General features: G+C 38.5%; 2 protein-coding genes across 2 annotated transcripts; one reads left to right on the top strand and one right to left on the bottom strand.

Moving 5' to 3' along the window:
- Positions 1-413: 413 nt before the first annotated feature.
- Positions 414-1,013, bottom strand: LOC112003300 (uncharacterized). Its single transcript, XM_024035485.1, has one exon. The coding sequence runs from the start codon at positions 1,011-1,013 to the stop codon at positions 414-416; it is 600 nt and encodes a 199-aa protein (XP_023891253.1).
- A 3,522-nt stretch (positions 1,014-4,535) lies between these two features.
- On the top strand, positions 4,536-14,564 carry LOC112003310 (ATP-dependent zinc metalloprotease FTSH 9, chloroplastic). Its single transcript, XM_024035497.2, has 13 exons — positions 4,536-5,674; positions 7,365-7,430; positions 7,519-7,653; positions 7,834-7,899; positions 8,389-8,574; positions 8,667-8,753; positions 8,847-8,960; positions 9,076-9,200; positions 9,311-9,419; positions 10,410-10,535; positions 11,042-11,365; positions 11,447-11,570; positions 13,973-14,564. Exons 1-13 carry the CDS (start codon positions 4,775-4,777, stop codon positions 14,095-14,097), a joined length of 2,487 nt encoding a protein of 828 aa, XP_023891265.1. The 5' UTR covers positions 4,536-4,774; the 3' UTR covers positions 14,098-14,564.
- Positions 14,565-15,385: the final 821 nt, after the last annotated feature.

The raw sequence follows: 15,385 nt of genomic DNA, 5'->3' as shown, positions 1-15,385 counted from the left end.
GGCGTGGCTAAGATCACATTGATCGTCCTTGTAGGCGCCCTTAGGGCGTTATCTCTCCTCAGCTCCTGATTGGTTTGGCCTTGATGGTCACCGGGGTGATGCAGAAGGTGCTTCAACTTTCCCTCTCGGACCAGCTGGTCCAGATAGCTCCGGAGATTTCTGCAGTCCTCTGTAGTATGTTTGTGGTCCCTGTGGTACTGGCAGTAAAGGTTCTGATTACGCATCGTGGATTCTCCCACCATCTTATTCGGCCATCTAAAGTATGGCTCACTCTCGATTTTCGCCAATACCTTATGTACAGGCTCTCGGAATACGGCATGGACCGCCTGCGTGTTGACTGCTCTAGATTGCCCCACGAAGTCCCTCCTCGGATGGGCGTTGTTGTATCGATCCGACCTAAAATCCCTCCTCTCCTAGGGGATGGTCTTCTCCTTCCCTCTGCCCTGCAGCTGGTCTTCCTCCACTCGCTTGTACTTGTCGATCTGATCTATCAGTTGGTACACACTGGTGGCAGGCTTACCTGTCAGGGACTTCTTTAGGCCATGCCCAGTTGGGAGACTATTTTTGAAGGTGCTGATGGCGACATCATCAAAATTGCCCTCCACTTCATTGTACACCTCCCAATATCGGCCCGAGTAGGCCTTTAAGGTCTCTCCATCATGCATGGACAGAGACAGTAGCACGCTCAAGGGCCGCGGGGTTATGCTATTCGTAACGAAGCGAGAGCCAAAGGCTTGGGTCAGCTGTTTATACAAATCTATGGAATCCGTCTTCAAGCCATTGAACCACCTCATCACCACTGGACCCAAGCTGGAGGGGAAAATCTTGCACATCAACACCTCGTTCTTAGAATGAACAGGGATCCTCTGGTTGAATTGGCTCACATGCTCCACAGGGTCCGTTTTAATGTTGTAAATAGAAAAGGTCGGCTGCTGGAACCGTCGAGGAAGGGTGGCCCCCTTTATATGGCACGTGAAAGGCGACTTGGATAGTTGATCCAGGGCCCTGCTCATGGCGTCGTATCCTAAGCCCCTAGGAGATGGGCTCTTATGTTTACACTCCCAATAGTACTCTTCCTCATGAGAGAAGGTCTCGCTCAGAGGGGTTCTCGACCTTTGCCTATAGTCCTCGTCGCTTTCATCGTTAGAGGGCAGGTCAGGGCTAGGTCGAGGTCACCTTCATTGTGCATGACACAACCTCCTTTTCAAGTCATCTATCTCCCACTGCATGGCCTGCTTATCGTTCTGCCCTTGGGTCACGCGGCTCTTAACCTCCTTTAGCTGGGTGGCTCGGTTGTTGTTTTGTCCCTAAGGCACATGGCTATCCCCACGTGAGTGGCTCCCGTTGGTTTGAGTGGTGTGCACACTTCCCTCTCAAAATCTTCCATTCTCTTCATTTTGATCGCGCTCAGGGTTGGCGAAGTTACCCTGATGCTGGGGTTTGACTGGTTCGGGTTGATGGGAGCCTACTTGATGAAGGCCTGATCCTGCCATGCTTGGTCGTTGCCCTTACTAACACACAAGTTCTTCCCACAGACGGCGCCAATTGTAGGGATTGGGTTTAAACACTTCTACTGTTGAGTGAGTGAACTCAAGCCCAGTTAGCCCAATACAATGAATTTGTAGAGAGCGGGTTCAAGAACTAGGCCCTAGTGAGGGATACAATGACTGAGCATGGATGCATAGGGATTGACATCACGAACTTGGATTAAAATGTGCAATGATGCTCCTCGGCTCTCCTTCGGGGAGCTTGAAGTTCTTTTATTTTTTTAGTGAACAGTTACAAAGATTTCTGTGATGGTATAGAATGCTACAGTGTTCTGTATTTCTACTGGCCTTTCTCCTTCTTTTCGTCCTTCTTTCAAGAGGGATTCCTTACATTATATACCCCCTTTCAGTTGATCTTAGCCCTACATTTGTCGATCAAGCAGGTCACTACTTGAGTGCTTGTCCCATCAGCCGCTTCCCATTCTTTCTATGGACTGCGGCAGCCAAGACTGCACTGGTCAGGGGTCATTTCCTTATTAATGCGGCCTGAATGTTAGTTGTGGGCATTTAATGTAGAGGTGACAATTCGTCTTAGACCTGCTCCTCCACCATGCCTTCATGGTCGACACGTTGTACTTGTTCTTTCTCTTTAGACGCTTGGGAAGGTTGCTTTTGGTAGGCCTTTACTTCCTCCTCCCATGGTCTCGGTTGGCCAAGGACGAGCTCCTGGGCCATTTGGACTTTCACACTCCATACTCGGGCGTTTCTTCATCCTCGGCGTAGGCCTTGGGCTCGGTACGAAGTGGGCCGGGGTTGCTAGATTCTCTGACCCCATAGTAACAATCTTGAAAATGAGCTTGAGAATGTTTTTTAGTGTTTGGTATATGCGCACAAATTTTTATAACATTTCTTGTATAATTTAAAACATGTATAACATGTGTATTGTGTAAACCTACCTAATTTAATCAATATAAATAAATAAATAAACCAAGAATGAATTTGGTTTCAAACTAAAATTTTGACAAGAAATACAATCAAAATTAGTTGTCCAACTTTCATGATTTTAAACACTCATCTTGCCCATATATATGAACTAGTAATGTAAATAATATATATATATATATATATATGTATGTATATAAATCATACTTCTCATAATTCAAATAACCATAAGTTGCATTTTAAATAGTTCGAAATGTCACATAGACCAAATAGTTTAATCGTCAAAATAATCTAGTACAAATAGTTTAATAAATACCAAAATGCCAAATTGTTATAGAACTGTTGACTAATATATGAGGGGGGAAAAAATCAAAAACTTATTAGAGAATGGTATTACATAGGGGAAGAGAAACAGGGAGAAAAAAAGAGAAGAGAGACAGATAGAGAAAGAAATCTATGAGAAGAGAAGAGACCAAAGGAGTGTCAATGAGAGTGTGAGAAGAGATAAAAAAATAAATTAATTAATTAAAAAAATAAAAACAAAGGGAAGAGAAGAAGTGAGAGAGCTTACTATGGGAAAGACTAAAGGTGCGAAAGAAAATATTGTTTCCCAAGCTAGAAAAAGATAATATTCATAAGAGTTATGCGCCGCATAAGAGAGAGATTGTTTTCCATTTTTTTTTTTTTTTTGGCAAACAACCTATAGAAAATAAGCATTTTTTTTATTAGAGTTTTCCATTAACTAAAGATTGTTTTCCGTTAACCACATTTTTTTTATGCTACCAAACACTGAGGGTCAATTTGGATAGCACTTATTGTTACTAAAAGTTGATAAAAACTGATTGTTGTTGAAAACACTGTAGCAAAATAATTTTTAAATGTGTAAATAGTATTGTGGGACCCACTTTTAATATTAAATATTGCGTGAACAGTGCACGCACAGTGAATTTTGTCCCCCAAAGTCAACAAAGCCGGCAAAAAAAAAAAAAAAAAAAAAAAAGAGGGAGAAAACGCAACAAGTAAAAAAAAAAAAAAAAAAAAAAAAAGAGGGAGAAAACGCAACAAGTGAAACGCAACACAACTTTAGTAGCTATCCAAACCGGCACTGAAAAATATGAAAAACTATCTTTACAAACAAATGAGCAATATCCCAACTACATGCTACTCCCCCCCTTCCTTTTGAGTTTTTAATTTAAAAAAAAAAAAAACCCTAGCATCTTATTATTTTCTTTTCCAGCCTCCACACACACACTCTCTCTCCGAGGAGATGTTACCGTCATGGTTTGTCTTCTTACCATGGGTATGTCTTCTTCTCTTTTTCTTCCTGCTTTTGTTTCTTGCATCTCAAACACAAAAAACCTGACCAAATGGAACTAAAACCGACGGTAGTCAGGTCAGTTCAGTGCAAAAATTGGCTTCAACACCGATCAACTCGAACTGATTTCACCCCTAGTAATCCCCCTATCACACATGTTTCTATGCAGACCTCAGAACATAAACACATGTGGTCGACCACATGTGCATCAACGATTCTACATGCTACTCCCTTCTTCCTTTCCATTTTGGTAGTACTAATGTCTTAAAATCTTTTTTCTTTAAAGAATAAAATATTCTCTATATTCCTACTTAATACTTGCTATTACTTTAACTACTACATTTTTATTTAAAAGATAAACACAAACTTCTTTTCAAAAAAAGAAAAAGAAAAAGAAAAAAAGATAACACATAATCTAGCTTTCTTTAAAAAAGCCTTTTTTTTTCTTTTTTTATTTTACAGAAGAGCTTCCTTAAAAAGTTGAATTTAAAAAAAGAATAAACACTTCGGAAATTTTAGTACCATGATACTATTCCCTGGATAATGTTAAAATTATAACCAAACAAAGTATAGGAAAAAGTTAACGGATGATGTTATTAATTTAGTTTTTCATAAAAAAGAAATTAATTTTTTTTTACAATATTTTTATATTTTTGGTATCAAAATTTTTTTAAAATTATTTATTAACAAATTATTAGCACCCAAAAGTCTACGGTTCGGATCCGCAGTTACTTATAAATCCAACGGCTGATAATCCATGTTACATCTCTCTGTAGTCTCTTTTCTGTCTCTGTGTCCTGTCTGTCCTTAGCACCATTGGACCCTGAAATATCTATCCATTTCATCTCTCTATCTTAATCCTCTCAATTCTCATTTCTCAAAGCTCAGACCAACCGACATATATACATATTATATATATATTATTCATATATAATACACACATACAACATATACACATACAAGTTACTATATTTAACAATTGAAATTTTAGTTTTTTTTTTTTTTTGCGTGCTTTTTTTAGGGTTTGAGAATGTCCTCGGTTGAGTTTCTACGCCCAATGTCTCATTCTCACCTAAGTTTCCATTCCAATTCATATCACAAACTCTACCATTTCCATTACCACCAATTGAGCTTCCTTCGCGCACAATCTTCTAGGGTTTCCCACCAAAATTCAAACCCAGTTTCAACGAAGCTCTACGGGCCACAATTCAGCACCATTGCGACGAACAATTGGGAAAGATTGAATCTTTGGGGAGGCCTTGCGAGGAAGAATCGGATTCGAGTCCAAGCGAGTAGTAGCGAGGACAGTGATTCAGCTAGCGGGAAGAGCGAGAGCGAGAGCGGGAATAAGAATTCGCCGAATTCGGGCCCGAATCGGCGGAAGGAGAAGCAAGGTAAAGGGAATTGGTGGTGGTGGTCGTCTTCGTCTTCTTCGTCGTCTTCGAAAGGCAAAAAGTGGCAGTGGCAACCCATAGTTCAAGCTCAGGAAATTGGGGTTTTGCTCTTGCAATTAGGGATTGTGATTTTCGTTATGCGGTTGCTCCGGCCCGGAATTCCGTTGCCGGGTTCGGAGCCCCGGACGCCCACGACTTTTGTCAGTGTGCCGTACAGTGAGTTTTTGAGTAAGATTAATGGCAATCAGGTTCACAAGGTTGAGGTTGATGGGGTTCACATTATGTTCAAGTTGAAGTCTGACCCTGCAACTTCAATTCCAGCTCAGGACATTGAAACTAGTAGCAGTAGCAGTAGCAGTAGTATTAAGTTGCAGGAATCTGAGTCTTTGCTCAGGACTGTGGCGCCCACCAAGAGGGTTGTTTACACCACCACTCGCCCCACCGATATTAAGACCCCCTATGAGAAAATGCTTGAGAATTCCGTGGAGTTTGGCTCCCCCGATAAGCGGTCCGGTGGATTCTTCAACTCTGCAATGGTAATTTTGTTATCTTGCTTTTTAAGGCCAAAATACAATGTTGGTGTTGGTGAGCTAGTCCATCACTTTGTAGTAAAGTGATCTCCTTTTGGCCATGACAAACTAAAAGTGATCGCTTTTAACTTCTAACAATCTTAAAGTGATTGCTTTTAGTCCCTAATGTGTCACTTTAAACTTCAGGAATAAAATCACTCATGGGCTAAATTAATGCATTTCTCCCTTTATTTAATGGTTGATAAATCTTATTTTGTATTAACGGTTATAAATTTTCTGTCTTGACTTTAGAAGTTTGTGACTTGACCCAACATTAGTCATTATAAGCAGTTCATTGTGCCTGAAGATTAAACTAATGCATTGATTATGTGATGTACTAATGTAAGATGGGCAGCAAATTGATGAAGAATAGAAATACTTGTCAAAGGTTTCAAGCACCAGAAACTCCAATCTTTTTTGTTAACCTAGATTTGATGAAGTTTGAATGCTAAATTTTTATAGTGAACAACAACTAGAACTACATATCAATAATTTTCTATATGTTGATATGGAAGATAAGGTCAACAGCGAACCCTATAACAGCTAGGCAACTACTTAATTCTTTAACTGATCTCTTTTCCAGAATCATGCTTTTTTGCATTGAATACATAAGATTATTGTGAATTCTCTGTCCTTGCTTTGGAAGTTTTTGCATTGACTAAATGTTAATCAGTACAACCAGTTTTTCATGTGGAAACTCTGAGCTATGCTTTGACCCTATAATAAATTAAGATGGCTTTATATAGATTGCAAGATTGACTAGATACTGAATATGGCAGGTATCAAATTATTTTTTTTATCCGTTCCTTTTTTTTTTTTTTTTTTTTTTTTTTTAATACGGTCCTCTCTCAACTATGAGACCCGGGTTTGAGTCCTGGCAATGGAATCTCGTAATATTTTCTTATTAGAAAAAATGCAGTCCTAGATTATTTACTAAGTTAGAATTATATACTTTGTTTCATCTCACTTTTGCATCTGTGACAACAAATATTGACATGCAAGAAAGGCCTGAAAGTTAATTACCATTTTTGCTCCAATGGCTTGTACATGATTACCTAAGGTATAGGCAATCTTTTTGCTGAATGTCCTAAGCTATTAGGGGCCACTATAGAGCTTAAGTGTGACGTTCTTTTTGGTGACTACAATTTTTCTACGAAATTGTTCTTAATTCCTAAACTATCTATATTGATGGTATGTCTGCTACTGGTTGTCTATTCTGATTTATGTGATACAATTTTTCCTAATTAACAAACTACAGATTTTTCCTTTTCAGAAAAAAAAAAAAAAAAAGTAAATTAAGAAAAAGGGAAATCCACCAAATGTTAATATTTTAGATGAAATGATGTTGTAAATTATCCAGAATCATAAAGATGACATGCTTTATGTAACATGAGAAGTTTAGAGAAAATTAATTGACAAAGATTTTAGTATTTCCAAATAGTGAATTCATCCTAAAATTTCCTGGTCATACGTAATATGTAAACCTGCATAAAGAAACTATAAACAAAGTAGTTATTCTTTTATATATATCAGATTAAATTCTAAATGGTTGAATGCAAAACTGAAAAGAAAATTTATTGAAGTTTTCTTTTGAATCTGCAATATGTGTTGTCTGAGAATGAAGTTTTGTATCTTTACTTTGGAGTGTTATTTGCAGATAGCTTTGTTTTATGTTGCTGTGCTTGCAGGGCTTCTTCACCGGTTTCCTGTGAGCTTTTCTCAGGTGTGAATTGGCATGCTTCTTTTTTCTTGTACCTTGATAGTTGCAACTAATGATACATGGTCCTCAGTGAATATATGTTTGTGAACAGCATTCAGCTGGTCAGATTAGGAACCGCAAATCTGGGGGTTCTAGTGGTGCAAAAGCATCTGAACAAGGTGAAACAATCACCTTTGCTGATGTTGCTGGTGTTGATGAGGCCAAGGAGGAGCTAGAAGAAATTGTGGTATGCTAGACACTGCTCGGATTATTATTTTGTCAATATTTCTGGGGACTAGGAAACCTAAGGCTTCCTGCTCATTTAGTATTATTATTATTTTTTTTTTTGTAAAATAATAATAATCTTCCCAGGGCATTTGTTAACTTTTATTTCTTTTATTTATTTTTGCTGATGTTTATTGTCCAGGAATTTCTTCGGAATCCAGATAGGTATGTACGACTTGGTGCTCGTCCTCCTAGGGGTGTTCTCCTGGTAAGTTTTATCCAGAGATCAATGATGAATGTAACTGACCTGATTATGAACCTGAAAATTTGAAGTCATGATTGTCTACTAGCAAATCTTTGGTAATAAATTTCTATTGCTTACCAAAAAAAAAATCATGGCAATTCATAATCAACTGCAAGCTGGAGCCACTATTCTAATTCTCTTTCCTTGAGATCTCCTACACCCGAAGTTACATTATTTATGGTGCTGTGCAATCTACAGACCCTTCTGGTTAACATTTTAAAAAAATTTATGATATCTGATTTGCAATGTAGTGGATGTAAGACTGGCTATATTTCTCTTTAATATGGAGATTTCCTTAGTTTTGCCCTTGAATGGTTCTCATCCGCTGTTTGTATGTCAGTGTATGTTGGTAGTTTATGTAATGTTATAGTGGGGAATATATAGCAGATGCCAGTGTCTTACCTGTTGAAATAAGTTTGAAATGTATTTAGTAAGGCTCTGTTTATCTTACAGGTGGGTCTTCCTGGGACAGGTAAGACTCTTCTAGCAAAGGCTGTGGCTGGGGAAGCTGAAGTGCCCTTTATAAGTTGTTCCGCTAGTGAGTTTGTTGAGTTGTATGTTGGCATGGGTGCCTCCCGTGTGAGAGATCTATTTGCAAGGGCAAAGAAGGAAGCACCATCAATAATATTTATTGACGAGGTTAGAATCTGGGGTTCTCTTAATGTGGTCATTAATTTTGTTTAATCTCTGAAGGTAATACATTACCAGTCACATTTTTTCTTTTTATGCAGATTGATGCTGTAGCAAAAAGTCGTGATGGTAAATATCGTATTGTTAGCAATGATGAGCGAGAGCAGACCTTGAATCAGTTGCTCACTGTAAGCCTCCCTAGACATAGCTTTCAGTCTCTGGAACATTTTGTCTTGGTTGTACTGATGCTGGTCAGTTGGTGTTTGTGAAATTGCATGCAGGAGATGGATGGGTTTGACAGCAACTCTGCTGTGATCGTTCTTGGAGCAACTAATCGCTCAGATGTCCTAGACCCAGCACTTCGCCGACCCGGAAGATTTGATCGTGTGGTTACGGTTTGTATTCTAGCTCTGCCATCTCTATGAATGTTGAAATCTGACATCAAAGCATTTTCTGCTTAGCAGTTGTCTCAGTAATAATGCTCATGTTGTGTCCCTTTTCTTTCTGTAGGTGGAAGCACCTGATAGATCTGGAAGAGAAGCCATATTAAAAGTACACGTTTCCAAGAAAGAACTTCCTCTAGCAGAGGACGTTGACTTTGTTGACATTGCTTCTATGACTACTGGTTTTACTGGGTAATTTCCCTCCTTTCTCCAGTCCATTTACAAGCTGCATCTTCCTTTTTTTCAAAATCCTAATTGCAGAAAACATTGGAATGAATCTTCATTTTAAAATTTTTGTTCAGGGCTGATCTTGCGAACTTAGTAAATGAAGCTGCTTTGTTGGCTGGAAGACAGAGAAAAGTTGTTGTGGAGAAAGTGGATTTTATTCAAGCAGTGGAAAGATCAATAGCCGTAAGTCTCTGTCAATGTGTATGTATGTATGTTAGGGAGGGAGCGAAAGAATGTTTCTTTCTTTGTTGTGCTTACTCTTCAATAATTTTTATCTGCTTTCCTTTTCGTAACCTGAATTGTTACGTAGATTCTTAACAGCTGATTATGATTTCACCTTTTCTCTCCCCCCTTAGTTCCAAGTCAGGTCTTGACATTAGGACTTTTCTCTGTGATTTTTTATTTTTTTAAATGGTAAGTTACACACAAACATGTGGGTTTTGAACACAAACAAGGAGTAACCATCCAATACCCCAAGGGTACAATACTGTGGTACTCACTCCTCTCGCATAATAGTGGATCTCACTAATTAAATTTATAGTAGGACCCACTATTCATGTGAGATGAGGGTTCTATAATATTTTCTTGGTGCTGATTCCAAGCAAGCCCAATTGTGATTCATGTGTTCCTATCAAGCTTGGTGCTAATTCCATGCCTTAGGTGTTAATTCCTAGGTTCTATCTGTTTTTTTATTTTATTACTTGGTGCCAATTCTTAGGTCCTATACCTTGTTTTTCTTCATTTGTTTCCCACACATAAGACTCCATCTTAGAGTCTATTGTCATGCATCAAATTGTCATTCTGAGACAGAGCTCATTGGCACTTCTTCTCTTTGTGACTTTGTTGATCTGGTTTTCCATAGTTGATACCTGTGTCATGAGAAAAGTGCCAATGAGCTTTGTCTCAGATGGCACTTTGATGTTGGTCGGCAAAATAAGTGCAACTTAGAGTGGGGGACTTGTCTTAGAGAGTAATAATAAGTTCAACGCAATAATAAACTCAACTAAAATATGTAAAATAAGTCCCCCGCCCCCTCCCCCAACCCCCCTCAAGCGAAGGTACATTATATTCAGTTGCAACATAGAAATCATAATTGAAATCTATTAATATGATAATTATACTTTAATACCTGTGTTAACTAATAGAGAAACTAAACCTAATCTCATGGTGTAGGGCATAGAGAAGAAGACTGCTAAGTTGCAAGGAAGTGAGAAAGGTGTGGTTGCACGGCATGAAGCTGGCCATGCCGTTGTAGGTACTGCCGTTGCAAATCTTCTTCCTGGACAGCCACGTGTTGAGGTAAATCACAGGAATTTTTTTTTTTTTTTTTTTAAATACTTTTACTTTCTGCTTCCTATTCTTCTTGTTTTCAAATTGGAAGATAGGACACACTGGCTATTCGAACCAAGATATGTATCAGCATTCTTTTTTTTTTTTGCATTTTACTTGTAGCACTCTGGACTTAATTCCTGATATCATTTTTACCAATATTAGTACATACAGGGGATGTGTCTTTCTTCATTTATGTTTTATGGATTGCATCCTGTTCTTTTGATGAGCGTATTAATATTTTATTCTTTTTTATGTACTAGGCACAGATGTTATTTATAAAATAAGGTAGATTTTAATTACGTACAAATGAAGCAAAAATAAATAAATAAAGTGCTAGTAATATTTTGCAAGAAATTATAAATCAGAATCGAGCACATCCTATGAAATGTTACTGCCCTGACCTAGTTAGTGATGCCTAAATGACATAGATGATATAGTAATTAACTAATAACTAAATTTTCTTGTGCAATCAGAAGTTAAGCATATTGCCAAGATCAGGAGGGGCATTGGGATTTACTTACACCCCTCCAACAAATGAAGATAGATATTTGCTGTTCATTGATGAGTTACGAGGCCGCTTGGTTACTCTTCTTGGAGGACGCGCAGCCGAAGAAGTGGTTTATTCAGGTCGTGTGTCAACTGGTGCACTTGATGATATACGGCGAGCAACTGACATGGCATACAAGGCAGTAGCTGAATATGGTCTTAATCAGACCATAGGCCCAGTTTCTATAGCCACACTTTCCAATGGAGGAATGGATGAGTCTGGGGGAGGTGTTCCTTGGGGAAGGGATCAGGTCCTGTGAATTTTACTGTCTCTTTATAGTTTATTCTATTATATTTTCTGAGATACTGATATAGAATGATCATATAAGCAGGGGCACCTTGTCGATCTTGTTCAGGGAGAGGTGAAAGCATTGTTGCAATCTGCTTTGGATGTTGCGCTTTCTGTTGTGCGTGCTAATCCTACTGTTTTAGAGGGGCTTGGTGCCCATTTGGAAGGTGATGCTTCGCCACCTTTAGATTCTGATAATGTGTGTGCGCGTGCACGTGTAAATGTGCCATGCCTGCATGTGTAATTTTTAATACAGTTTACTTCTTCCTTGGTAATATTTTATGCACTAATAACTCGGCTGATCACACAAATTGCTAGATATTTACATGAAATGGAGAATCTTAAGTTCTGTGTCTGTCTTGTGACAAAAATATGGTTGCAAGATATTTATGATTATGAAAGCTAATTTGCTTAGAATAAATAAACTAGGTCATGTTATAGATCTATTAAAGAATGTAGCAGAGCAGATAATTAAAGAGATAAGGAAAATTAGAATCATAATGGAATTTAAGAATTAGGAAAGGAAGAAAGCATGGTTCCTCGATCAAATAAAAGATGCAAAACTCTCTTTATGTCTTGTTGATACCATGAACCTTTTTCTGAGTCTAAGGCTGTGTTTGTTTGCCGTAAAATATTTTCCGGAAAATAGATATTTTCCGGAAATGGTATTTTCGGGAAAGGAAAATATTTTCTGAGTGTTTGGCTGCATTATGAAAAATTTTCAAGAAAATATTTTCATGTGTTTGGTTGTATACTGAAAATGCTATTTTCCTACACTTTCTCACATTTTCTTTGCCATTTTCTCAGTTCCCAAACAAATTTTATAATAGAAATTTCAATGTATAAACTTCAAAAAACAAAAATCACAACAACTCCATTCGATCAAATCCACATTCGGTCAAACTGAGAGAGCGAGGACGAGAGAGTGATCAAAAATGGATGGAAAGGGAGAGATCGAGTGGATCGGCGCGGTGTGATCGAGTGGAGGCGAGATCGAGCGGAGGCGAGATCGAGCGGCCAGATCAAGCGGCGCGGTGTGATCGGCGCGGTGCTGCGATCGATGGACTGGAGCTCGGGGTTCGCAGGCGACGTCGAAGAGCGTGATGCGATCTCGGTGGGGTGCGATCGTGGGTCGTGGGGTGCGATCGTGGGGTGCGATCGACGGTCGAAGGTCTGGGTTTGGGTCGAAGATCGGTGGGTCGTGGGTCGACGTCGAGTGGCGGTGGGTCGTGGGTCGACGGCGAGTGGCGGTGGATCGTGGGTCTTCTTCCTCGCTCTCTGCTTCCTCGCTCTCTCTCTCTCTCTCTCTCTCTCTCATTTTCCGGAAGTTATTTGAAGGTAAAATGAGAACGGAAATGATTTTCCGTAAACTGAGGGTATTTTCGAAGGTCAACGGAAATGATTTTCCGTTTGACCGAATTTTCCGTCACACCCAAACAGCCTATTTTACGGAAAATGCTTTCCTGAAATTGTTTTCACCCAAAACAAACGGACCCTAAAAAATTTACATGTCAAGGAAAACTTTTCTAAAAACAAAAGCAAGCAATATGGGAACCATATTAGACCCTATTTCACTGGTATGGACTACAGAAACCTAATAAACACCATATAGATTAGCATAAACTCTAACACTCCATTTGTTTAAATTGAAAAGCTTTTCTAGAAATTGAATTGTTTTTTGGATAGCATTTTTGGGAAAATTGACTAGTTTTCCTCTGTCTGGTTGCAACCCTGAAAATGAGTAGGAAAACATTTTCTGCTTTTTGGTTTGCATGGAAAATTATTATTTTTTCTTGTTATTTCAAATGGTTATATGGACCAAAAGTTTTGTTCACAAGATGAAAGTTTTTGGGTTTGACACTGTGGCAGCTTTGGTTTTAAGGGCTGAAAATGGAAATGTTTTCCACCCAAACCCGATTGTTTTCCATTGACCAGGCTTGACCATAGTTTTCTGCAGTTTAAAATATGAGAAAATTTGACAAATGTTTTTTAAAAATGTTTTCCATCAAACCAAACGGACTGTAAGAAAACAAACTCAGAAGACTAGAAACTTGTGCAAAACTCTCTACCTTCCAAAAAATTGATGTGTGAAAATAAAAACTTTAAATTCTGCCACCTTAATTTGTGGCCACTCCTTCCGAGTTCAGGGTCTGTCTCGTGAGTCAACAGGATACATCCAGATATAAAGTGTTATGAGCTTGAGATGTATGATAGCTCTCCTTATATCATATTACTTTGATTGTCTGGATTCTAGTTGGGCCCAAGCTGATTGGGCTATCCAAACTATGATCGTTAATATCTTTGAGCGTAGTGAGTTAATTCTTACTTGCAGTTTCTGCTGGGTTAGCAGAGCATGTAATTCTACTGCTCATGCTAATGCTGCTGCTAAACTGGCAGTTAGTATTTGGAGTTCCTTTTGTTGTAATCAGCTCAATCTTCCTACTGTCATCTCAGATGTGTTAGGTTTGAATGTTCATGTGCTGGTCTTTGTTTTATGAATGAAATGATTCAGTTTATCCCAAAAATAAATAAATAAGACCATGGTGTTCTGATAGTGTTTCTTGTCCAGGGAAAGAGAAAGTAGAAGGTGAAGAACTACAAGAGTGGTTGAAATCGGTCGTTGCACCAACAGAACTTAAAGTTTTTATTAGAGGCAAGCAAGAGTCTTATCTCCCGCTGCAGACAGGTTCTTGATAACAACTATTACATACCCTTCTTACTGCTGAGTGGAAAATGGAGTTGGTGATTCATCTTCAAGCCATTGATGTTGTCGCCGTGTAAGTGAACTCATCCTCCAGATTGGCCACAGCTCACCCTTACATCTTTGTATATTTCTGTAAGGTAAATTTTGGCTTCACGTATCAACATCTACCAGCATGTTCCTCATTTTATTTCACAATATACCAGCTTAAGACCAGATGAAGTGAAAAGGCTGAAGATTTATCTTGGTCAGAGCATTCTCAGGTCAAGTGTGTCTCACTATCATAACTTGATACGTGTGGACCTTTGGAATCTCTTGTACATTGGCTATTATTTAAGTCATACTGAATTTGGAATTGACAAGGAAAGAATGTCACTGTCTGCAATTGTAATTGCTATTCAGTTTTGTATATTATTGTTTCTGTGAAATACAAACTCTTACACAAATGTTGGTTCAGAAAGTCCGGATGAACATTGTGCATCATAGGAATTGCAAAGTTCTTTTACGCATAGGGGCATTCTTTCTGAACTGTAGGGACACATTGGATTTGAAAGAGAGCCGGTATTATAATAAAAAATAAAAATAAAAACTAACAACTGGATATTGATGACTGATCAAGCTAAAGGCCATCCATTTTTTCACCAGATTTTTCATTTTTCATTCTTTCCCCCCTTTGTGAACAATAATTATCTTATAAATCCTTCCTCTCATATTGGGTGAGTCTCAAGAGTGAGAACTAAATTATCTAGATTCATATGTCTGATGCATGCGAAACATCGTTTTGGGCATAGGTCGGGCTTCTTCTTTTTTTTTTTTTTTTTTCTCAATCCTCTGTTTTGTAGGAGTGGGTAAGGTTCGGGCTTGGTTGGCCTTGGATTGATAAGGGTTGATTTTGACACAAGCTGTGGCACACCGCATACCACAAGACAACGTTTAGTGATTCCATTTTGGACTACCAATATTTTGACAGACAAATTAAAGTGAGCGTGTGTTCTGAGACCAAAATTAGCTGGGCCGAGTCTAAATGCTCGAAAAGAATGTGATGGCCAGACTCACCAGGTTTTACTTGAAGTCTCACCAACCCATTTCCTTCTTTTTTTCCTCTGGCGCTGCAATGATTTGTACCCGTCAAGTTTTAGCAAGTTCGTGTCCACTAGTATTGAAGTTCCGTAATAATTGTCAACTGTCAAGTTCTTTTCATCTTTAACATTATTTCTAATACCAAAAGATGAGAACCGAATTTACATCTAAGGAATGAAGGGTGTTGATGATTTTCATAAT

Source organism: Quercus suber, unplaced genomic scaffold (genome assembly GCF_002906115.3).
Source record: "Quercus suber isolate HL8 unplaced genomic scaffold, Cork oak 2.0 scaffold_200, whole genome shotgun sequence".
Classification (NCBI taxonomy): domain Eukaryota; kingdom Viridiplantae; phylum Streptophyta; class Magnoliopsida; order Fagales; family Fagaceae; genus Quercus; species Quercus suber.
This window is presented reverse-complemented; position numbering and strand designations above follow the sequence as displayed.

Coding starts and splice junctions, on each gene's coding strand:
- LOC112003300 (XM_024035485.1), bottom strand. CDS start 1,013: ATGAGCAGGGCCCTGGATCAACTATCCAAGTCGCCTTTCACGTGCCAT.
- LOC112003310 (XM_024035497.2), top strand. CDS start 4,775: ATGTCCTCGGTTGAGTTTCTACGCCCAATGTCTCATTCTCACCTAAGT. Junction 5,675..7,364: donor GATTCTTCAACTCTGCAATG/GTAATTTTGTTA, acceptor TGTTATTTGCAG/ATAGCTTTGTTTTATGTTGC. Junction 7,654..7,833: donor AGGAGCTAGAAGAAATTGTG/GTATGCTAGACA, acceptor TTTATTGTCCAG/GAATTTCTTCGGAATCCAGA.